Source organism: Penicillium daleae (assembly GCF_028827525.1).
Source record: "Penicillium daleae strain IBT 16125 chromosome Unknown utg000005l_segment0_segment0, whole genome shotgun sequence".
NCBI lineage: Eukaryota > Fungi > Ascomycota > Eurotiomycetes > Eurotiales > Aspergillaceae > Penicillium > Penicillium daleae.
Window position 1 is genome coordinate 2,632,324 of NW_026623153.1, and position 23,895 is coordinate 2,656,218.

General features: G+C 50.3%; 8 protein-coding genes across 8 annotated transcripts; 4 read left to right on the plus strand and 4 right to left on the minus strand.

Annotated features, from left to right (window-relative positions):
- Positions 1-1,068: 1,068 nt before the first annotated feature.
- On the minus strand, positions 1,069-2,796 carry N7458_005157 (uncharacterized protein; the record flags this gene model as incomplete). The annotated part of the gene is made up of 3 exons (XM_056908539.1): positions 1,069-1,692; positions 1,754-2,574; positions 2,685-2,796. The coding sequence occupies 3 exons, from the start codon at positions 2,794-2,796 to the stop codon at positions 1,069-1,071; spliced, it is 1,557 nt and encodes a 518-aa protein (XP_056767157.1).
- A 929-nt stretch (positions 2,797-3,725) lies between these two features.
- Positions 3,726-5,179, plus strand: N7458_005158 (putative cytochrome P450; the record flags this gene model as incomplete). The annotated part of the gene is made up of 2 exons (XM_056908540.1): positions 3,726-3,834; positions 3,894-5,179. 2 exons carry the CDS (start codon positions 3,726-3,728, stop codon positions 5,177-5,179), a joined length of 1,395 nt encoding a protein of 464 aa, XP_056767158.1.
- Positions 5,180-6,031: 852 nt separating this feature from the next.
- Positions 6,032-8,365, plus strand: N7458_005159 (Zn(II)2Cys6 transcription factor; the record flags this gene model as incomplete). The annotated part of the gene is made up of 3 exons (XM_056908541.1): positions 6,032-6,228; positions 6,297-6,794; positions 6,850-8,365. 3 exons carry the CDS (start codon positions 6,032-6,034, stop codon positions 8,363-8,365), a joined length of 2,211 nt encoding a protein of 736 aa, XP_056767159.1.
- A 577-nt stretch (positions 8,366-8,942) lies between these two features.
- Positions 8,943-9,842, minus strand: N7458_005160 (uncharacterized protein; the record flags this gene model as incomplete). Its single annotated transcript, XM_056908542.1, has 1 exon — positions 8,943-9,842. One exon carries the CDS (start codon positions 9,840-9,842, stop codon positions 8,943-8,945), a length of 900 nt encoding a protein of 299 aa, XP_056767160.1.
- A 1,518-nt stretch (positions 9,843-11,360) lies between these two features.
- N7458_005161 (3-oxoacid CoA-transferase) lies at positions 11,361-13,508 on the plus strand (the record flags this gene model as incomplete). Its single annotated transcript, XM_056908543.1, has 9 exons — positions 11,361-11,667; positions 11,722-12,006; positions 12,071-12,257; positions 12,314-12,615; positions 12,671-12,750; positions 12,802-12,833; positions 12,897-13,014; positions 13,077-13,298; positions 13,374-13,508. The coding sequence occupies 9 exons, from the start codon at positions 11,361-11,363 to the stop codon at positions 13,506-13,508; spliced, it is 1,668 nt and encodes a 555-aa protein (XP_056767161.1).
- Positions 13,509-13,951: 443 nt separating this feature from the next.
- N7458_005162 (uncharacterized protein) lies at positions 13,952-14,893 on the minus strand (the record flags this gene model as incomplete). Its single annotated transcript, XM_056908544.1, has 2 exons — positions 13,952-14,635; positions 14,735-14,893. The coding sequence occupies 2 exons, from the start codon at positions 14,891-14,893 to the stop codon at positions 13,952-13,954; spliced, it is 843 nt and encodes a 280-aa protein (XP_056767162.1).
- A 473-nt stretch (positions 14,894-15,366) lies between these two features.
- On the plus strand, positions 15,367-17,413 carry N7458_005163 (uncharacterized protein; the record flags this gene model as incomplete). The annotated part of the gene is made up of 11 exons (XM_056908545.1): positions 15,367-15,488; positions 15,551-15,706; positions 15,769-15,943; positions 15,993-16,086; positions 16,136-16,221; positions 16,273-16,403; positions 16,455-16,584; positions 16,643-16,739; positions 16,798-17,067; positions 17,143-17,227; positions 17,296-17,413. The coding sequence occupies 11 exons, from the start codon at positions 15,367-15,369 to the stop codon at positions 17,411-17,413; spliced, it is 1,464 nt and encodes a 487-aa protein (XP_056767163.1).
- A 1,785-nt stretch (positions 17,414-19,198) lies between these two features.
- On the minus strand, positions 19,199-20,605 carry N7458_005164 (phosphatidylinositol-specific phospholipase C/glycerophosphodiester phosphodiesterase family protein; the record flags this gene model as incomplete). Its single annotated transcript, XM_056908546.1, has 2 exons — positions 19,199-20,216; positions 20,268-20,605. The coding sequence occupies 2 exons, from the start codon at positions 20,603-20,605 to the stop codon at positions 19,199-19,201; spliced, it is 1,356 nt and encodes a 451-aa protein (XP_056767164.1).
- Positions 20,606-23,895: the final 3,290 nt, after the last annotated feature.

Below are 23,895 nucleotides of genomic sequence, written 5' to 3' on the forward strand. Positions count from 1 at the left end.
CACCTTTCTCTAAGAGGGGATCATCTTCTAGGAAAGGTTGCTTGGCTGGTCCGATGTCCACCCCATATTGCTTGAATCCGCAGGTAAGAATGAAGCGCTTGATTTTCCGAGAAGCCCCCGTCAGGGCCAGGGCCTGAACAAAGTTGGAGAGCAGCTCAGCGTTCACCCGCGATAGCTGACCGGGATCGCTGGGTACAAGGTATGCACAGAAATATATGTATTCGGCAGATACGTGTTGAAAGGCTTTGGCCATCTCCTGCGCAGGGCCTTGGAGGTCCAGAGAAATATGCTCAATCTTTGGATCATGATATCCAGGATTGCTTCGAGAGAATGAGTATATCTTATCGTAGGAAGTATCTTTGAGAAGATGATGAACTATTGCGCTCCCAGTGATGCCTACACAAAGTCAGTCGTTATGAAAGGTCTTGGGGGTATTATTGAGCTAGGGGGCCCTACCGGTGGCACCGGTAACAATAGCGGAAGGCATGATGATGACTTGGCCCTCAGGAAGCTTGCTGGAGAGACTTGGGCGATAAGGGGGAAGATCAAAGAAATATGTCTTCGGGCGCGAGAGGCAGCTTAACCATCTTCGACCGATGACCTCATCTGAGATATTCAACCAGGATTATGGTGAGACTACATTATTGGAGCATGTCATCACTCCTGGGTTCGCACGGTCTTCCAGTATCAGCTTGCGAGGGAAGATTGTGGAAGGGCTGCGCTGAGGTCATCATCCCGAAACGGCAATCTTCTCACTTGGTTTCTTCCGTTTGATCTACGTCATTTTCTAACCATTAATACGTAAATAAAGACGCATTTATTACTAAATAAAAACAATGAATCGATGCGCTCGTCAATTTCGTAGAATATTCATTACATGAACTCGCCAACCTTTATCTAATTGGGCTCACCTCGCATCATCTACCTTGCGTGGTGTAAGTAATTTTAGTACAATACCACTGGATGTATTTTTGACATTCGAATGTGTTTCATGCCCTTTTGGAGACAACAAGAACAGAATGATATGTCTCGTGATCATATCGTATCTGCTATACCTGCGTGACCTCCTTACTCAATGTCCCATGCTTGATCCTCTAGCGGCAGCCCCGTAGACTCTTCCGCCTCGCACACTATCTCAGCCGTGCGGATCTCAGGAGGAAGCACAAAGCCTCCATTGATACTCGACCATGAAGTGTCACCCCGGGCGGAGGGGACACCACTCACATGGTAGTGCTGGGGGGTAATTGGCGTTTCAAAATGTTTGAACAACACCGCACGGCAGTTGGGATCTGTCGGCTCTCCCAAGCAGAGCACCGAGCCCGACAGTCCTTCCATCTCGGTACCATCGTGCATCGCTCGCCAAAGCATCGCAGCCGATTGTGTGCGTACTTTTCTGTTCCACAGATATTCGGTTCCCTCAACGACCGCCTTTTGCATGGTGCCAAATGGATCCATGCGACTCTTTTGCTTGGGCGTCTCGCTCAATGCGCTGAGGGCCATCGTGAAGGCCAGCCGACCGTCCAATGCGTCGCAATAGTTGCCCCAGCCGATGATCCTAGGTGCGCGTGGGGGATTCAGCACCTTCGGTAGATGATCTCCAGTGACGATTGAGGTGTCGTGGTCGATGGTCTGAGGGAAAGTGGAGGATCGCGCGACATGATGGTCGTACGTCGTCGTGACATGTCCGATTTTCTGATCGCGTCAGTCACGAGCAGTCACGGGTCTTGTCGACTTCGTTGGTTGTTTGACTCACCTCTTTTGGCTCCTGAACGAACCACACGCATTTTCCCAGCGGCGAGTCCACTGCAGCTCCCATCTTGACGCATTCCTTGATTTTCATGGCGGTCGCCTTCGAAAATGCCGACTTTGTCTTTGTCAGGAAGCTCCTCTCCTTGTGCGCAATATTTTCCTGTGCCGTGTTCATATCGACAAACCCATGAGTCGTAACCGCAATTCCATGTGAATCATCTGCAAATCGCAGTTTCAGACCCAAGGATGTGACAGATTCGCTTTCCTCCAGCGAGCCAGCGACTGCATTGCCACTATCAGCGACGGCGACCGCTGGGTAGTGAACTGCGATTCCATATCCCAGGCGCAGCAGCCCAAAGGACGGCACACAACCTTCCAACCACGAAGCCTCGATATCCTTGCGAGTGGGGAACAGGACAATAATAAAGCCCGAGATGAGCACCCGCGCGCCAACGGCTGCAGGAAAGAACCGGCGCAGCAATTCCAAATCTGATGCCGTGAGGAATCGTCGGGGATTTATACGACGGCACAGGGGATCTGGGCGACTCCCACTATACACCTTCGACAGCTCAGGGAGCAGATACTCTGGATGAATGTGGATCTCGCGCCCGCCGGCGTGCGTATCGTACATTGGCACCTTAGGCCCAATGCTTACAACCCAGATGGACTTTCCATCGGCCTCGGTGGCTTCATACACAAAGGGACAAGGTCCCAGTGTGCGATGATGCGTTCGCAGTAGCCGTTCATTTTCGAGGGTCACGGTTTGCTCTCTTAGTGCTCGCGCAGCAGCTTCTTCATGCGAGCCCCACTTGTCCGAGCGTGTTTCTGGATGAACCCGGCAACAAGCAAGTGTCAATACGGGCACTACGGCATTTAAAGGGATAACTCTAACCAGCGCATGACGGATGGGGGGAGGGGAGGGAGGGGAGCCTGACTGGTCACCAGGGTCAATTCCCTAGGTAAGTTGATGGATGCCCTGCCCGATGGTGGCTTGAGGCTATCCTCGCAATCAGCGGGGATCGGCGGGTATGGATATAAACTGGCCATGCTTGTGATCCCCGCAAGACGAGTGGTTGAATGCGACCGCGATCTACAGTATTCCTGGAATAACTCGGTCGCACATTCTACTACAGGTCTACCCTGAAGAAAGCTGCAGCATGGGAACCCTTGCCCCAGCCTCCTCGAATGAACCATCAACATGATGTCAACACGCCTCCCTGCGGTTCACCTGCGGGCTGCAGACCCACTCGCCGCCCCGAGCTCTCTGGCAGCCACTCAGTCCACTTCGCCAATCAACATCCAAACAATCCTCAGCACAACACACAAGCTAGCAGGTCCCCACAACCCGAGCAAAGGGGCTGGGGCCACAAAAGCGGTCAGGAACATACATGGAGACTGATGGAGCAGGACCCCGAGAGCTATGGAACACGAAACGACATGACCAAGGCACAAAAACGCGGCGAAAAGCAGGCTGGCTGACTGTCTGACATTTCTGATGAACCCTATTGCCTCCCGGTGGTTGCACAACAGCCCGTAGTGCGCTAGACCTCTCCAGATGTGGCCCCCGATGGCTGCAGAAGGGCTCCAGACAGCTTGGCCAGACTACCTATCAGGGCTTGACCAGCACCCGCCAATCTGCACTATTACATCGCGATCGTGCCGATCTTACCAGCTACGCCGAGCCTGTGATGAACGATGGAGTCTTGACATGCGCTAGTCCCCTTCCTAGGCCCAATGAACATGGTCCGTGAGATCTGTCGATCGGGAAACCGTGCAAGCTGAAGAGTGGTGGAAAGCTGACGAGAATCTGCTCTTTTTAGGCATTTGGACCTCCCGCCCCTCCCCCGAATCTTGTGTCGCTCCAGCTCAGTTTCCCTGCCCTCCCCAGTTTCTTCCTTGATCATCCCTACTCTGCGTTGTTCTTGTTGTCGTTTCTGTGTATAGTATAGCGAGATTCCCCCACCCCCGTTTTCGTTATGCCTGCTGAGATTCCTGGACCGCCCGGTGTGCCCCTGCTGGGTAACATCTTTGACGTCAACCCCAACGAGACGTGGAATTCGCTGAACAAGCTAGCGAAGCAATATGGTATGTGCCAAGGTTGGGAATAGCTGTCGCAAACCAACAAGGTTAATCGTGACCGATAGGCCCCATCTTCAAGATCAACGCTCTCGGCCATCAGATCGTCTTCATTGGCAGCGTCGCCCTTCTCGAGGAAATCTGCGATGAAACACGGTTCCGTAAATGTGTGACTGGTCCCGTGGTGGAAATCCGCTATTCTGTGCACGACAGTCTCTTCACTGCCTACCACAGTGAGATGAAGCCCTGGGGCATTGCCCACCGCATCATGTACCCCCACGTCACCCAGGAGGCGACGGACGCTGTCTTTGATGACATGGCCGCAGTCATTCCGGATTTGATCAAGAAATGGACGTCCGGAACGAAGCAACGCACCCTAGCCGCGGATGACCTTGATCGCATTTTGCTAGCCTCCTGCATGAAGTGCTTCTTCAACCAGCGGGTGAATGTCCTCGGAAAGGACGCGGAATCCGTCAAGGCGAAGAAGATGGTTGATGCGTGGGAGGGTGCTACGATGGAGGCGATGAAGCGGCCCACGCGCCCAAAGCTTCTCAACCTCTTATACCAGGGCCGCTTCTCAGCCCTCACAAAAACCATGCGCTCATATGCCACGGATATTAAGAACAGCCGCCTAAATAATCCCGACCAGGCTCGCAAGGATATGCTGGACGCCATTCTCAACGGTGTGGACCCGGAAACTGGGGAGAAGCTCACGGACTCGCAGCATCTCGATGAGATCGTCACCATCTTCATCGGCGCCGCCACCGCTGCGAATCTCGTTTCTTTTGCCTTGTACTACCTGATGGAGAACCCGGAGCCCCTCAAGAAGGCACAGGAGGAGATCGATTCTGTCGTGGGCGACGGCCCCATCGAACTCGCCCACCTAAAGCAACTCAACTACATCGAGGCCTGTCTCCGCGAAGCAATTCGTCTCTCGGCCACCGCACCTGGCTTCAACATCGAGCCCATTCCTCCCAAAGAAAAGAGCGACAAGTCCCCCGTCCTCCTAGCCGGCGGCGAGTACCAAATCGCGAACAACCAGCCCATGATCGCAATTCTGAATTCCGTCAACCGCGACCCAACCGTCTTCGAGTTCCCTGAGGAGTTCAAGCCCGAGCAAGTCCTCGGCGAGAAGTGGGATAAGCTGCCAGCGGCCGCGAAGAAGGGCTTCGGCAATGGTAAGCGCGAGTGCATTGGTAGGATCTGGGCGTGGCAGTGGTCGTTCTTCACGCTTGCGAGCATCATCAAAGATGTCTCGTTTGAGTTGGAGGATAAGAACTACAAGTTGCATTCCAATGGCGCGTTTAGCGTTAAGCCGCTGGATATGTGGACTTTGACGAGCCCACGCAAGTGAAATTTTGGCATATACCCGACCGAGGCTGTTTGAATGAGATTGAATGTTCAATATTGATGAAACTGTGTATTTTGTTCGGAACTTGATTATGAGTGGACGCGATGGTGTCAATTTGAAATTTATTCAATAGCATATTTACGATTTGAAGCCTGTGTAATGAAACCTAACGACTTTCGAGGGTCTTTAAGGTTGTGAGTGGATTTGACACTCGATAGCGTTCCGTTCAATCAGGTTGCCAATTGAATTAGTGATCTGGCTCGTTGTTGAGCCCAGATGAAGAATTTCCAGAACTCTGTGAGAGGGCTTTGTTAACCTTCCAATTGGAGGGTGACGGGATACCTAAATAGGTATGCCCGATTGGATATCCCCGAGCGCAGTCAGATATATATAGAGGTCGATATACACACATCCTGAGCTTTTAACCTAACTTCGAGATTGGGTGAGATGAACACCAGAGACCAAAAAGATATGATCCACCAGCTCTGTCTTAGCACGAAAGAATCATAATGAATGTAGTAGTAAGCTTGAAAAGCAAAAAGAAATGATCTCAGGTTATTTGTAGGAATAGCCGAACGCGGGGGTCGAACCCGCAACCTTGAGATTAAGAGTCTCACGCTCTACCGATTGAGCTAGCCCGGCAGGGCTGGTTGAAGGGCGATGGGATTTATGGTATTATTAAGGCAGCTCTAATCAAAAGGCAGCACTCGCATTTAACTCGCTCCTCCACTTCCCCGTAACCGACGCGGAGCCGACGACGAGACCCCGAGAGAGCCTTAAACGCAAATGGACAAAAGCAGGGCCACCTTTGCCATATGACCTCCTCACCTGGGATAGCTGTGTAGCAAACAACTCATGGAGGCCCGGTCAGCGAGCAGCTCGTCTCCTGCCCACCAACCCAATCCCAAACAGCCCGCGTGCCTGAACTGCCGCCGGAGCAAGATCCGCTGTAACCGCCCAGCGGGCCACTCGCGCTGCGAGAAGTGCCGACAGAGCGATGCCGACTGCATCGTGCCGAGTCACCATCTGGGGCGGCAGAAGGGGGTGAAGAAGTAAGTGATGCGTCTGCCACGAGGCCGAGCCGATTTGATTGACGTGAATGTCCGCTGACTGGTCGTAGTAAGCGCAAGGGCCTGGAGAAGGCGATACACCAGATTGAGCAAGCCATCAAAAGGCCCAAGGTGGACTCGTCTAGTCCGGATGATGCCCAGAAAGCTATTGCCGGTCTGCAGGAGTTGCTGGGCCGATTCCAGGGCCAGCTGCAAGGAGACGCGAATGCTTTTGAAGACGGCTCTGGTCGTGTGCGCAATCCACCGTCTCCGCGTGAGGCGATGGTAGATGAGAATCTTACTCTCGATGATGCAGAGAATCCTCTCCAATTACTGGCAAGAGCTTCAGATCTGCAATTGTCTCCTACGGGTGTTCGACATGTTCAAAAGTCCCCGATACCCCCATCCGTTGCGCCATCGACAGTGCCGCAGGAAAGCAGCGACTCGGGCGAGGTGAGTGCAAAGTCATTCTTTGTACCTGCGCAGGCGAACTTGGATGTTGGACCGGATTTGGATCCGGTAGATTTGGGAATCGTCACATTTGATGAGGCAGAGTCATTGTTTTCTTTGTAAGTCATGCCTGAAACAAGTTAGAGTATACCCCCACTAATTTCAGAAATGTAGCTTCTACCAAAATCTTGCACATACGCGATGGGGACTGGATCCCCTTGTGCATACGGCGTCTTTTGTGCGGTCGCAATCGGCATTTCTGTTTACCTCAATCATGTCGGGGGCCGCCCTGTTCTTGCCGTCAGCCGCTGCCTTGTCCAAGAGACTGTCTAGGCATTGCAAATGGCTGGCTAAGCGGGTTACGACACATCGCTATCGGTCAGTTGAAATCGTCTTGGCGTTCATGGTGAACGTACCGTGGATGGCACCCGGAGAGCGACTCGGAGATGACGATACGTGTTCGTATATTGCAATGGCACTTACAGTGGCCCTGGATCTATCATTGAACAAGATTGTCACGCCCTCATCAAGCCTCGAAAAAGATCTGCTTGGCCGATTGGCTCGAGCCGATTGCATAGATGCCAAGCAAGCCTTGCATATGGATGGATTCGACGAGGTCGATCCTAACTCTGAATGGGGTCGTCGATTACTTCGACGGCGAGAGAGAACATGGATTGCGCTGTTCGTGGTCGAAAGAGGGGTCTGTCTTGCTCGTGGAAGAAGCTATACTGTCCCTCCAACGGCACTCATCGAGAACTGCGACGCTTGGCATCGATCTGACATTGCCGATCGCCGCGATGGGCCTATGAACTCGATGGCCGTGCTGCGTCGAGACCTTGACGAGCTGTTCAAAAAAGTCAAATCAAGTTGCGACAGCTATCGCATTGTCGATACTGGATCTGAAGCTGCCCAGGCGATCAAGACGACCATCGAGAGTTTCTACGAGCGCTGGTTCGCAAAATGGGCGCTGGCGATCAGCGAAGGTGGCCCACGATCTCTCCCACCATATGTCGAGATTCTAGTGACGCATACTCAACTATCCACCTATGGCGGCGTCATCAACCACCCCACAGCCCCTGTTGAGGTAAAGCGCTTCTTCCGCGCAGCCGGACTATCATCTGCTCTCAACGTCCTACGAGCCGCCATCCAAGGCGAATCGCGCCTTAAATCCATGCCCAACAACACAGTCATTATGATCTCCTTCGCCGCATGTTCAGCACTCAGTCTCAGCGTGACACCAGGCGACAGCCGCTCAAGCCTGGCACCCAGTGTCCGGACCTTGATCGAGGAAACAGCCGGTGTCCTCGAAAGAATCGGCGCTACGCCGTCTCACCGCAACGGTGCATCCGTGTTATACGGACGATTCTTACGAGAACTTATCCGCCGCGGACCAGCTATGCCTAACTCGCATCCTCATGCTGACACCCGGGCGCTCGAATTACCAGGCCCTGCCATGCCGACGACGTGTTTGGGTGAACAAGGCCCCTCACTGACGGCGACGCAACCCGTTCTCCCACCGGGGGATATTTGGACAGAACCAATGCAGTTCTCGGCCATGTCGGATGACCAGATTATCGATGCGGTTAATCGTGCTGGTAGTGCCTTTGGAGCATCCATACCTGACGTACCGGTGGATGATATGCTTAGTTGGGATTGGCTTGATTTCGCGACTACTGATTTCAGTTTTTGAGGACCTTGTGATGATTCGCCGTTGACCGGGTTGTATATAGTTTTCTCACCCGTAAGAGCATTGATATCCAGCATTTGAGGATTACAACCCGTTCATGTCCAGTTCTGTATTACGCAACGCTAGGTCACGGTAAATTCGACCATTTTAACCATAATTCTAGTCATGAGTTCGCGCACATTTTCAAAAATTGGGATAACGATAAAGGCAGAACTTGGCTGCCTCAACATGTCCAGTTCCAATGTCACATAAGATTCTACTATTTGAGTTTCTACTATTTGAGATCCTACCTTTTAAGACCTATTGTTTAAGATCCCGTGGTTTAAAATTGAAGTTGTATATAATTCTAAAACTATAATTCCACTGCTTCTTTCTAAGATCGACCAAGATAGCAACGTGGTTCGTACTATTCGGAACGATAGTCCATTATTTGCAGTACGGGATGAATAACCTAACGTGCCCTCTACGATAGGGAGAGATACACGAGGAGAGGTGACCTCCCACAGAGTTCATTGCTATACAATACATCGTTCAACGGCTTGTTTAGCTGAACAAACAACCAATACATACAAGGATATCATTAAAGGGCCTGCCATATTAACATAGCCACGCCGATAGCCAATGGATTAGTGAGCGAGAGGCCGGCAGGCGCAGAATTATTGCTGCTAGTAGTTGAGCCCGCAGCAGCGCTAGTAGTTGAGCTCGGAGTAGTGCCTGCAGTTCCAGTGCCACTGGAGCGTTCTGTAGCAGATGATGAAACGGAGGACGATGAAGTTGATGGCTTGGGACACAAGTTGTCATATACAAATTGCTTAGGGGAGCCGCTACAAGCGGTCACAGACCCCGCGTTAAATGTGCCGTTCGGATAGATCCAGCAATTACCCGAGGAATACGGCGAGTTGCTTCCATTGTCCGGATTAAAGACGACATAGCTGCAGGAATCGGCCTTTGCACATAGACTCAAGCAGTTCGATGCACCCGTACTAGCAGCACAATCGTCAAAGCAGTCACCAGGCGCTGGGTACCCGCAGACCGAGGCGATCGCAGAGGGAGTCGCGGTAGCGGCGCAGGCGCCAGCAGTGGTGGTTGCGCTCCCGCCGGTGCACACGGGTTCGCTATAGACGGACAGGCTGGGATTGGTGCAATTCGAACTACCTTTGCTCGCATCGAAGGTTTCACCTGGGTATAGCCAGCACGTGCCGGTGCCCGTGGTAGGGTTGCCGGCAGAGAAGATAACAAAGTTGCAGGGAGGGTGGGCGTTACAGTAGTCCCAGCAGGAGGCCCCGCTCTCGATGGCGACGGCAAAGTCTGGGCCAGGTTCCGGGTAACTGCAGAGACTGGTGATGAGGGAAGCTGTACAGCTTGGTGCTGAGGCAGTAGAGGTAGCGAGCGTAGCAGATGTCGTTATGGATTCAGTAGGGACTGCTAGAGCCCGTGGAACTGATAGGACGATGGAGACCAAGAAAGGAGCGATCTTCATGGTAGCGAGCGTAGGCAATAAAATGAACGTGTCTGAAATAGGAGTTGTATTATTATTTAAACAGGAGCGGTCACTAGGACGAACGGTCCTGCCTATTTATCCCCTCGTCCGTCCAAGAACGAAATTAGTGTATTTTGCTAGGCTGTACAAGCGTATGCACGATAACGCGTACTAATTGGCTAGTCGGGTAAACAGTTCAGTATTCTGAATTACAGTGGTGTTCCATAAGTTTGCAACACCCAGGAAAGTTCAACCATCTCTTAAAAGACACATTGAACAAAATGCCGGGAATATCTAGAAAGAGGGTTCAAAGACATTCAGGAAGATCTTCTAAAAAAAACATATAGTTGAAGCGTATTTCGATGGTCTTTTTTCTTAGTCTCTGCTGGTGTCAGACTTTTGAACTGCCACTGTAATATAATTAACTAGGCTGAATTCGGATTAGTGTAGTTAGAGAGCCTCCAATTTTCATAACCCACGAGGCTCTGTGGGGACAGTGAACTTGATTACATACTTTACACACATACTACGCAAGACACGTGGTTCTACAGTAGATTACATGCGAAAAATCAAGGCTATCGGGGCATGGGAAATAACCTCACAATGATTCGACACCTCATCTCAATTTTGCAACTTGTCTGGAGGACCCAACGGGGCGTCATCGCCAAGAGCGCTTCGATCAGAGGGTCCACGGCTTGAGACATGATCAGATCAGAAGCTAAATGTCCTCGAAATCGTACACTGAACCAACTGACTCAATACCCTATCAAACTATACACAACCATGGCCGACTTCACCATGCTCCCCGGTCCAGCCGGCACAAGCATGATCGGCGAAAGCAAGATCGAAGCCGCAGCCATCGGGGCAGAGTGAAGCAACGCCGTCGCGAAGCAGAACTCCAGCGAGCTAGACAACCCGGCGACTCGAGCGAAGAGGATGTCCCCTTCGACGCGACAACGTTAGTATTGTAGGATGAGGACGCGCAGGTCAATACGGCATGGCATGGATTAGGATCTGAATCAGTGTCAAATGAGCAGAAGTGGCTTTGGAAATAAGGTATTGGTATCACAGCCTCCTCAGGAGGATCGAGTAGGACCGAACTCGAAGGCTTCGAGCAAGCGCGTGGGTATAGTTCGGTCGGCGTGGACGCAGATTCAACGGCGGCGGCGGGGATGAATTTGAACCTTCGGTTGTATGATCTGTACAGATTACTCCTGTGAATAATATTAGCGCAATGATATCAATCCACCACCTCAAAACTACCGGAGTAAAAAGAATACCCGACCATCCACCACGCCCGGAACAATGCCGACCTCTTGCGGACCTGCCTACTGTTCTGTACAGTACATACTCCGTTCACCAATTCCCCCTCGGCACCGTAGTCGGATCGGCGCCACTCGGCCTCCAAAAGTAGCACCGAACCACCGACGTCAACAGAGCTCTTAATCGCAAGCTCTTCTTCCAATTCTCTCTCTCTTTTTCACTCCATTAAGACCGAAAACTAAAACACAAGAAGCAATGGCATCCTTGCGAGTATATTCATCTGCGCTATCGCGCAAAGCGCTCACATCCTCCCGACCACGGCTGTACCTCGGTGCTCGATGCGCGATCGCTAGTACGCGGCCTCTAGCGCCGCGGACCGCTCCGCCGAATATGGTTATGCACGTACAGAGCCGGTCCTCATCGACGACGCAGGCAAGTTCTCTCGCGCCGAAGGTTGAGCGCGGCGGGTCGAAGCTGTTTAAAGATGCGGATGCAGCGGTGGCCGATATTAAGAGCGGATCGACGATTTTGAGCTCGGGATTTGGGCTTTGTGGTGTTGCGGGTGAGTTTGGGCCAAGTTTGGAGGTAAAGCTCCGCTAATATGTTGACTGTATAGAAACACTGATTAATGCAATGCACCGCCGTGGCCCGAGTCAATTGCACTCGCTGACTGCTGTTTCGAATAACGCTGGTGCAGCGGGCAAGGGCGGGTTATCGACGTTGTCACAAGCTGGCCAGATTGATCGCTTGATCCTGTCATATTTGGGAAATAACAAGGCACTGGAGAAGAAGTATTTGTCTGGCAAGATTGCAATTGAGTTGTGTCCACAGGGTACGCTTGCAGAGAGACTGCGAGCTGGAGGTGCTGGGATTCCGGCATTTTTTACGCCGACTGGTGTTCGTAAGTATACCATCTGATGAGAGAATGGAAATTGGGAGATCTTTTGGAATGCTGATTGATTCAGACACTTATATCCAGGAGGGAAAGATTCCCGTGAGGATGGATGAGTCGGGCAAGGTCCTCGAGTCAGGCAAGCCGCGCGAGACACGCGAGTTCAATGGCAAGACGTATCTTATGGAGACGGCCTTGACGGGCGACGTTGCTATCCTGCGGGCGTGGAAGGTGGACGAAGCTGGTAACTGCGTGTTCCGGTAAGACAATATCTCCACTGAATTCGACCAGCGTTGCTCATCACTCGTGACTGTAGATACACCACCAAAGCATTCGCCCCGATTATGGCCAAAGCCGCGACCCTGACTATCGTCGAGGCCGAGAACATCGTCCCCATCGGCTCAATTGATCCCAATGACGTCGATCTACCAGGTATCTTCGTGGATCGAATTGTGCCAGCCACCGACGAGAAGCACATTGAGTTAAGGAAACTGCGAGAACCTGAGACCGGCGCCACAAACGGATCTGCGAAAGATGCGGCGCAGATTGAGAGGGAGCGTATTGGTCGTCGAGCGGCAAAGGAGCTAAAGCCAGGATACTATGTGAACCTGGGCGTTGGTGAGTATCAGATCTGGTCTAGTCGGAGTTTGTCCCAGTGGCTAATTGAGAATAGGTATTCCGACTCTTGCGCCGTCATTCCTGCCGGAGGATGTCAAGGTGTGGATTCAATCAGAGAATGGTATTTTGGGCATGGTATGTTATGCAGCAGCATCGTTGACGTGTATTTCGGACTGACTCGAGTAGGGCGCGTATCCCACCGAGGACGAGGTTGATCCGTGAGTATCCCTGATCTCCTCCTATCAAGAAGTAAAAGAAGTAACTCGCTAACACACTGATAGAGACATCATCAACGCCGGCAAGGAGACCGTGACACTAGTCCCTGGCGCCGCAACCTTTGATAGCACCGAATCCTTCGGCATGATCCGAGGCGGGCACGTCGACGTATCAATTCTAGGAGTAAGTCGAACCGCACGAACAAGAACACATATAACACAACCAGTTCTAACGCAAACACCCAGGCCTTGCAAGTCAGCGCCAACGGCGACCTCGCCAACTACATGATCCCCGGCAAAGTCTTCAAGGGTATGGGCGGCGCCATGGATCTAATCTCAAACCCAGACCAAACGAAGATCGTCGTAGCCACAAGCCATGTCGCCAAGGATGGATCGCCCAAGATTGTGCAAAAGTGCAGTCTGCCATTGACGGGTGCAAATGTGGTTAGCACGATTATCACGGACTTGGTGAGTGGATACGCCTGTTATTGATGCTGGTGATAGTATTACAATTGTAGAAACTGACTGTTTGCGTGCGAATAGTGTGTGTTCCAGGTTAACAGGAAGACGGGCGAGCTTACGCTGACGGAGCTGGCTCCTGGCGTGGAGGTGGAGGAGGTGCGCAGTAAGACTGATGCTAAGTTTACTGTTGCGGAGAATTTGGAGACTATGGAGTAGGACTTGTGTGTATAGGGTGCCATGTTGGTTTTGTATTTTTTTGGACGGAGGGAGATATTTATGGGATGATTTGTACATACAGTAGACTATGCATTGTTAGAATTATGATGTTCATGACTTTTACTGACTCTCTGGTCTCGTTGCTACTCTTCACATATGTGTTGTACAGAAAGCAGTTACAAGTGATTGTACCATATGCTCCCTGGCTTCATGGGACCGCCCTTCACTAACATACTGTGCCCTCGCCATCGCTAATAGTCCTGGTTCTGATATGCCCGAGGGCTATTAATACAGCCCGAAGCTATGGCATCTAATCCCTCAGTACTCTATTTCCATGTACATTCATTTCCTTGATTCGGTCTATCTTGCAGTGGCTAGTATGATACTATATACAACACAATCAGCAACAACTTTCTATATCTCCACCTCGCCATCACATTAATCTACAATTTGGCCCTCCCAGGAGCAAAATTCGATCCACTCCCACCACTAATAGCCTCCACAATGGCATCCACACTCTCCAAAATCCACATATTCCCCTCATCACTCGCCAACCACTTCGCTCCTTCCTCTCCCTCCACATCCCCAGCCCAACTCCCATCCTCCAACGCCTTCCGCAACCCAAACACATGCGACAAGACCTGGGGTCCCACCCCCGTCTGCGCGCGCAAACAAGCTACCGCCACAATAGAAGTCAACACTCTCCCCGCAGACGCACCCGACTCCCGCTGTGGATCGGACAACAGCGCCCCGTAATTCGCATGTAGAATGTGCACGGGGAGATCCGGGTGGGACGCGCCTAGCTTGGCGTAGAGCTTATTCTCAAAGGGTCGGTAGATCGAGTCCCAGAGGGCGCGGCCGCGGGCGGAGATGGAGGCGATGTTTTCCGGGGTTGGGGTGCGGGTTGGAGTTGTGGAGAGTTGGGAGGAGATATCTTCGGGGAGAGAAGCGCGGAAGGCGTTGAGGCAGTTGATTGTGCGGGGGATGCCGTTGAAACTGATGCATTTGAGGCCCACTTCGCGCATGAGTTCGGCAGCTGGGACGGCGGAGGTGGGGGTGGTGTTTGAGACGAGTTGGTGGAGGGCTGCGAGGGATTCGGGGGAGTTCATGGTCATTGTTGCAGCGGTCTAATGGGAAGTTAGTGTCTGGTAATCATATTATTGAGCTGTAATTGTGGGCTAGATCTGTAGGGTTTGTTTAGTTGCACTGGGCAGGCGACGACATACCGAGAGCGCAAGCCAGGAGGGCTGCGAGACATTGTTGGCTGCAGCAGTCTGCTGGATGGTGCGATAGACGTGGGCGATATTTGGAGGTGCGGGCACAGTATGTGGCCGTGCAGCCGGAGAATTGATCAATGCCTTCAGGTTGGCGGAGAGCTTCGACATGGTGAAGTCTGAGAAAGGTGAAGATGTCAAGAATCCAAGTTCCCGAGACGCCAATTTGAAGCAACCCCAGACCCGAGGTCCGGCTTGCACTTTTGGATGCCGATACCGGGCGCTCAGAGAACACGTGCGATACCGTAATTTTACCGGCGAACGCGCCAAGCCTGCTGAAAGTGCCAAACCCTGCCAAAACGTGGGCTGTCCCCAACAAAAAAAAGAGCCCCCCAGAAATGCACTGCCGCGTCTGGGGAACTGCGGGGAAACAAGCGAAGAAAATACACTTTCCCTCCTGTTCGGCGGTAGAAGTGGCTGCCGAGACGCAGCAATGGCCTTTCTTTTTATCTGCAGCCCCCCTGCAGCTCGCTGACATTCTTAATCTTGTCTCTTCATTCCTCTGCATCTTTCTCCTTTCTCCACCTCCCTTGCAGAGAAAGGGCAGTCAGCACTCGACGGAGGTCCATCACGCATTGATGATTATGGAGCCTAAACCCGGCGTTATGGAAGTGGAGGAGACCAAGCACACCGAACTCAATCGCTTTGGCAATTATGAGCATCAGCAGAAGCTTACACGGCGGCTTCTGCTCAAGTTGGATACTCGGTGAGTTGTCTCCGTGGAGGATGAGGATGCGAAAAGTCCAGCAGCCCCTAATCGGCTTCCAGGATCTTGCCCATGCTAGCACTACTTTTCCTCTGCTCCTTCCTCGACCGTACAAATGTTGGAAATGCCAAGATCATTGGTCTGGAGAAAGACCTGAAGATCACCGATCATCAATACGACATCGGTCTGACGGTCTTCTATCTCACTTATGTCTGCAGGTGAGCCGTTCAAAGTGTCCAGTCCAGTTCGAACCATAATCAGAGCTGACCCGAACCTACAGCGAACTGCCGAGTAATCTCGTTCTCAAAAAAGCCTCCCCAAAGCTGTGGCTGCCCTTTTTGACCGCGCTGTGGGGTATTATCACCATGTGTCTTGGGTTTGTCCAGAACTATGCAGGCTTTGTCGCCGTGCGGGCGCTGCTAGGAATTGCCGAGGGTGGATTGCTCCCTGGCATGGTATGCAATAGAAATCTTCTTATATTGGACGTTTTCTGACGGATTATAGGTTCTATATTTGTCCAGTTTCTATCGACGTGGAGACCTGGCGCTGCGCATTGGTCTATTTTACACTGCTGCGTCCTTGTCGGGTGCCTTTGGTGGTAAGTAGCGAGTCGCATTACTTTTGAGGCACGAAGCTGATTCGACTAGGTCTACTTGCCCGTGGACTTGCAGAAATTGGTACACGTGGTGGACTGGACGGCTGGCGATGGATTCTTATCATTGAAGGACTGCTGGTATGCTTGCCTACTTTCAGAGACATTGTGGACCATGACTGACGAACTTAGACCTTTGTATGCGGTGCTTTGAGCTTCGCATTTCTCCCTAACTCCTTGGAGTCTGCGTCCTTTTTGACCCAGGAGGAGAAAGACTTTGGTCGGGAGAGACTGCTGCTGGATAACCCCCATTCACCGGATGGGTAAGAGGATTAACCATCTCCCTTAAGTGAGCCTCAGCTAATACATCCTAGAACCCTGGCTGCCGAACAGGAAGCATTTAAATGGTCCGAAGTCCGTCGGGGTATCCTGGAGCCACAAATGTGGTTCTCCGCCTCAGCCTACTTTGCCATTCTCTCTGGACTGTACTCTTTCGGTCTTTTCGTACGTCCCTTCCCCCTATTCTCATATTCGAAACACAAGAATTTCTAAGACAATATAGCTCCCAACCATCATCCAAAACCTCGGCTTTGCCAAAGATGCCAACGAAGTCCAACTATGGACCGTCATCCCGTACGCCGTTGCAGCCGTAATCACAGGTAATCACCCACCCCCACCTCAATTTTAAAAAGTCCATCTAAACCTAACTTTCTATAGTTATCGTAGCAATCGTCTCCGACCGCCTCCGCCTCCGAGGCACGATAATGCTCTTCACCCTCCCCATCGCCATTGTCGGCTACGCCGTCATCGCCAACGTCCACAATCCGCATATCCAGTATGGAATGACCTTCCTCATGGCTACGGGCCAATATGCCAGTGTTCCTTGTATCCTGGTGTGGATGTCGAACAATTCCGCTGGTCATTATAAGAGGGCGACTACGTCTGCGTTGCAGCTGGCGATCGCGAATTGTGGAGGATTTGTTGCGAGTATGTTGGCCTCAAACAATCGATATCTCACTTATGTGCCGCGCAAAATGCTAATAAAGGTGTTCTTTCTCGCAGCGTTTAACTATCCGGCGCGTGATGGTCCGAATTTCCACCGCGGACATACTATCATCCTAGGATTGCTGGTGTTTGCATGGTTCATGTGAGTTCATCATTACTCTTTGTCCGACTTAAACCCTAGTATGATACTAACATCAATCCCGCTGATAGGATCTTATTGAACGTGCTGTACTGCGCCAAAGTGAACCGTGACAAGAAGAATGGAAAGTACGATAAATACGCAGGATGTAATGATGACCGGAACCCGAACTTTAAGATGGTTCTTTAAGCGATGAGTTTTGTTGAGACGATATTTGGTATAATGGATCGAATTGGGAATTTGTGTTGGTAGTCTATATTTCGGATATAAGAACACGGATACTCGGTTTCTCATGGTTTATACTGCGTTTGTAGTATTATGCTAGGAACGTATAACCTATAACGGAATTTACTAATATGAATATCTGATTTAGTGATTTGGGTTCGAGGAATTGAACTGGCGGGGGATCTCATGAAAGCTTACGAAAGAACTAGAAAGCTATGATTAATGAAGTACTGCAGTATATACCTAGCGTCTATAACTGCTAACCAAAGAGGACAAAAGATCTAGGATGTTGGAACGCTATATTCTGATACGACCAGGATTGATATAAGTTGCGCACGTAACAAAGCTAGGGTAGACGAGGTACTAATATTGAGTACATAGATTGATATAGCTACAATCATAATCCTTGAAACTGTTACCAGAGAAGAGGAATGAGAAAGTATATTAAGCTTGACCTTGAATTTCTCGATTCAATATACGAGTATAAGCAGTGAACAAAGAATGTCTTCTACCTACTCCTGATAGAATATTCCAGGAATTTCCCCGTATATTGCCGCCTTGGGGACTTGCTCTGAATATTTTCTAGCAGATTGCTAGAGAAATAGAGATGCCTCAGCCTCTCTTAAGGAATGAGGGTCAGAAAAAGTGAAGGGGGCTAGGGGAACTGAGCAGAAAATTGCTGCGGATTTAGTGGATATAGGAGACACAAGGCAATCAGGCAATCCTATACAATGTAATAGCTAGGCCAGAACTTCTCAGTACGCAGCATTATTGGCTTATGCTTTGACGAATATACTACGGTTATTTTCTGATATATTGAGTTAATTCAGTAATTATGCTTAAAGCTACAGTACAGTAGACATTGTTTGCTAAAGCGACTCTAAACGACAAACATTCAGATAACCCAGCAACCCATCTTCCACTTCTTTAAACTCCCACAATACTCCTTCTTTATCTTCTCCCTGGTAAACTCCTGCACTGCATCCTCATTCATACTTACAACTCCACCGCATCAGCCAGCTCACAACCTTTCAACACCCCACCAGCCTACATCAAGACTCTTTGGGTTGAACAAAACAATGGCTGGTAGCGGCTATCTCGATAGCATAGAAAAGGCTATCGACCAGAACCCGATTGAAGTGTACCTGATTCGGGAACAGATCCTGGGTTCGTACCAAAACCCGGGGTCTCTATACCACTTTAGCCGGAAAGTCTTGCTAATGCATAACCGCAGCAAACGCCAAGGTAGCATTTCGAGGCTACCCTATCGACCTTCTCACAGCCATGGACCAGACAGACGAAGGTAGGCACAATCTACATCACGCTTCTTTTCGACAGTATCTTTAATATGGGGTTGTTCGAACACTTAGAGATCCGATACGCATACCTAATTCGTTATTCGGATAACGAGCTTGGAGTGCCTGGGCCCTTTAGCGTGCTGGTGGCTATGAGGGCAGTACCTGGTAAATGTCCGTTACTTGGGATGCTGCGCTTCTTGGAGGATAAAGTGGGCTCTATGATGCATAGGTTGCTTGATCTTGACGGAGCGGAGTGGGAGTGGCAACCTTGAGTGACCTTGGAGGAGATGATCAACAGAGGGTCCTAAAAGGCTGTGAGCTATCGCGATAGAACCATCGAGTGGAATCAGAGAAAGGCATCAATCATTAAGCTACTTCAGAAACCCTGACAATGCAAGACCGCTTTTGATTCAAAAGTATACAAAGAAATAAAACCAGCCATCTCTAGCTATCACCCCCACCACCCCTTCACGCTCCAATCCACTCTACTCGCCGCCCTCAAATTATCCACATTCAACATATCAACACCCTCTCTTACTAACACCTTCCACACAGAATTCCTTAATCCGACCGGCCACCCAGGTGTCCCCCAATACCTCACTTTGAGACCCCGGTCATGCGCAGCCGCAATCTGAGCCCGCACTTTAGCTATTTGGTCCTGTGATAGGCGACCTAGCGGGAGGGAGCCGATGCTGGCGTGGAAATCGACGGAGGCGTAGTAGCTGTTGTATTTTGTGTATGGCGAGTCGAATTCAGAGGTAGAGTCGGAATCTGTGTTTGATTGGAATTCGACTTCTGAAGGGCTTGGGGCGAGTTTGTCGAGGGGTGCATCGTAGAAGATGTCACGGTATGTGGTGCTCGCTTGGATAAGGTGGAAGGGTGCACTGCCTGTTGCTACGACCGTGATTGGGCGTTGGATGAGGGTTGACCCGTCGAAGTGTGTGAGATAGCCCTTTCGGCGGAGAGGTTCGAGGTGGTTCATGAGGATGGGCCAGAGGAGTTCGGGGGATGATTTAAAGTCGATGAGTAGGACCAGGGTTTGATTGGGTTCTGTGACGAAGATGCCGACCGGAGCGATATCTTTTATTTCAATTGATGATTCTGTCTCTGATATTGAGATATTGCTGGCAGGATTATGCTGCTCCAGAATATCGAGGAGCGGGTCGATGTATAGACTGCGCAGTGACTGATTCGGGAGTACAGTGCGCATCGTGTGTCCGACTCGTAACTCGTCACCGTCTAGCCAGATATCGGCTTCCACGCTGGTGCAGCCTACTGCTAGAGCAGAGAATAGCGGAACCCGCCGCCAATAGTCGTTGTGTGAGTGACAGGCGATAGGGACTACACCGTGCGTGAGCCAGTCTGAGAAGAGCGAGGGCCGTTGGCCGGGGAAGATGCCTGCGTCGCGGCTGTCGGCGAGGACGGAGAGAATACTGTCCCATGCAAAGGAGATGATGCTCACGAGGCCGCTGTATACAATTAGCATTGAGTGCTATACCGGGATGTGTAAGGCAACGTACAAAATAGCAACCAGAATCCAAAACGGCCGTTTCACAACCCGACAAAAGAGCGCTCTCTTCGGCCAGGGCTTCGACTCGCTTTGCATATGCGCACATCTCCACGGGAACAGTCGCGATCCCAATGACCTCTTCCTCCTAGATCCGGCGCTGGGTTTCTCACGAGTGTTCGTATCCAAGATACTCTGTCCACACTCCCGACCCTGCCCTTGACCCTCCGGATCATAATCATGCAAAAGATAGACATCTTCCTCTTCAGAGATCCCCTGCGAAACCGATCCAGCCGGTTCAGACGCAGCATCCAGGCTGGACTGGCAGACGGCGGACCCTTGAATAGCCATAACGACCAAGCCAAGAAGTGCGTCGAAGCTTGATTGCTAAAGCCTCCCGTCGATTCGGGCGACCGGGGTTTATATGAATGAGCTAGTGGGGTCGCACGGCATTGCGGATTTGGACACACTACACAGCAGTTTGAGTTTTGCCTGAACCTCAACGGGCTGGTAACTCTAGAGGAGGCGAGGCTTGTGGTTGGTGTGATGGGCTGGTAAGCCTTTTGGGGGAAAAGCGGTTGCCTAAAGTTGGAACAGTGCGACACGACAGTAAAAGCTTATTTCCGGCGGGTGAATACTGTTGTTAGGACACAAAAGAGGATTGCGTCACTTTTTGAGTGGATCAGAATTTGTTCCGTGGGTTGGGATAGAAAGGAAATCAATTCCTGGGTGGACGTTGGCGATGCTTATACTTTTAAAGGGTCTCTCCTGCTCGGCTGGCATTGCCCCAATATGTACAACTCCGCAAACGTACATCGTCTCCAACGCGGATTGGTGGAATCGGGTACAGGGTAAATGCTTGGCACGGCTGCTTATCTCTAAGTATATTACTGTAACTGGATAGTTAACTAACTACTCCGTACAGTGGTGCCGCAAAAGTCTGTGACACCCCAAAGTATCTTTCTTCACCGCCTCCTTATAGGGGACATACCGCCCATTAATACTAGTTTTTGAGTGGTGCGGATGCTAGTTGCCAGCAGAATATTAGCGCGATACTTTAGGGGGTCACAGACTTTTGCGGCGCCACTGTAGTGCTGAGCCTCTACATGATTAATATTGTCTAGGCCTGTCAGATAGAAATGGTCGCGGTGTGCATATGGTTAGATGTATTTAGAGAACTGGAAATGAACAAGAACACGATCTTCATTTCAGGGCTGATCACCATCTGAAACTGCTTTTTTATCAATAGAAAGCTGTGTATTGTCTTTTTTGACATTAGTAAGAACATACAGCCCCAAAATGGCATCATCGGGGATCTTTCCGACTCTGGCTTACTCAAGCAGGCCTTAACACTTCATCCTATCTCACCCAAACTAATAAGATACGGACACCCAAGGCAAACTAGAAGGAAAATAGAACTACTAGAATTGGGAGATTGAAGGTCGATATGACCAGTAAACCAATTACAATACGTTGAGCAATATTTATTCAAGATGATCTCGTTCCGGTAGCTTTGACGCCGTATAGCAAGGCATTCTCTTCAAAACAGCCCTCAAGAGTGTAGATGCGTATAGCGGAACTTCATAGCATAGATTCTGTTGTAATTCTAACGATGTTGACCCGATTATCAGGTCGAATCTTTTTGGTCCAATCCCCGGTAATTTCCATGCTCGCGCGAGGAGACCGGCCTGTGGTACGACCATCATTCTGCACCCCACGAGCCGAGTTCTATATCATATGATACAGAAATGACAGTGCACAACTTACAGTACTTCCGGAAATCGGTGTCACCACTGACACTCTTTCATTGTTTCTCAAACCCTTGTGCTTAGAAATGCTATGCTACCTCGAGCATGGCTCAAGTACACGACCGGTGTCTAGGCATTTTACTGTAGAATACCGGATAATTCTACACACTAGGCCTTTTTTTTTATTATCTGTATTATCTAGACAGCTATCTGACTGCCACCAGTTATCAAACATTACGAAAGATGATAAATATTTTAGAATCTTGGATGACAGCTTCATAACTGTGCTAAACTTATCCTCCTTACGGCGTTGTGTTGTCATGGAGAGCATATCTCGTGATCCACAGTGAATTTTCATAGAGGCTGAGAATGAGATAGCCGTTCCACGCTCAAATGCTAGCTGACGGTGAATCGAAGTCTTGCTCCAAAGCTCTCAGCTCAAGGTATCTCGTTATAGTTCGAAGGGGTGCCTTTGAAGCCACTGAACCCTCGAAACAACATGTAAGGTATGGTGCCGTTTGCAGAATCAAACAAGCTGTTTCTTCCGCCATGGCCAGGTTCTTTTCCAAAGATTCAACCTGTGTGCCAAATAAGCTTCGCTGGAGTTTGATCATTCCCATGAGAAGTTCCAGACGAAAGGACCAGAAGGTAACAGCAAGTCCTGCCTTTTGGGTATTTGCGAAGCGAACTTGGTAGGCTTCAGTTGGGAATGAAGGTATGCAAACTGAGTCGACGTCGATCAACTTGCTGGGCATTGGGATATCAGAATGCCAATATAGGGGGCCTCGTTCGGAAGCTTTCCAGTTGCTTTCCCACTCTTCCAATTGATCAAAGACCCCCCAATAATCATTTAAAAGCGAGAGAGCGGTTTCTAGATTTTGGTTCGGAGAGCCTGAGATTTCTCGGCGGTTGGAATCGTTGGAAGCAGAATTATCAAGTTCATGAAACCATCGACCTGTTTGGTAAAAGAGCCATGGCATCTGCAACGCAATATCGTGAAGAAGCTCCATTCTGGTCTTCGAAATATTCAGAAATGGGAGGTGTATCCAATCTGACTCTGCTAGGAATGTTGGGGTATGTTTGTTAAGTCTAACAGAAAGCTGTAGGATCGTCAGTGAAAGCAAGAGCAGTGAATACTGAAGGCGTACAAAGATCCCCCTGAATCCACTAAAAGCTTGTCGCATCTGTGGTGAAGAGAAATTGCACGGCCCATAGAGCTCTAAGATGCTTAACACACCACCGATGTGGACCGAAAGGGCTGCTTCTGAGTATTCATTTTCGTTCACGAACTGGAAACAGCGGTCAGGAAAAGAAGTAAATATTCATTTTCATTTGTGGACCAATTTCTCACCTCAAATGCCAGAAAAGCTATAGCTAGTAGCAAGATCAATTCAAGGTTGGCCTTTGGATGAGCACCGCGTTGGCCATTCTCTATGGCCTGCTGGATATATGGACGCGACTTGTTCAAAGCGGACGTGTACGATGACTGTGCGAGTTGTGCTAGCTTTATGTCATTTTTCAAGTTGCCCATATAAGTCGTGAGGAGACTGAAGATAGGTAAATCGAGCGAGTCAATCCCCAAAGATGTGAGCGGCAGTAGAGCCCGAATGCACAAAGCTGCGCTCGAATAAATGGGGTCGTCTCGCAATATTCTATCACCGCTGAAGATACCCCCAATGGGAGCAGGTTTAAAGTCTTTAATCAATGCTAAGAACGTCGAACGCCCAGGAAAATCAGTGGAAATTATATCAGCGGGTGGACTTGGCTTAGTGGCAACTAGTGTAGTTCTTCGAGATGGAGAATCATCTGAGCTACTTGAGCTCTCAAAGTCGACGGCGGTTGACTTTGACTTTCTTCTATTTTGTAATGCGTAGAGTAGCGCTTTTTTATCAC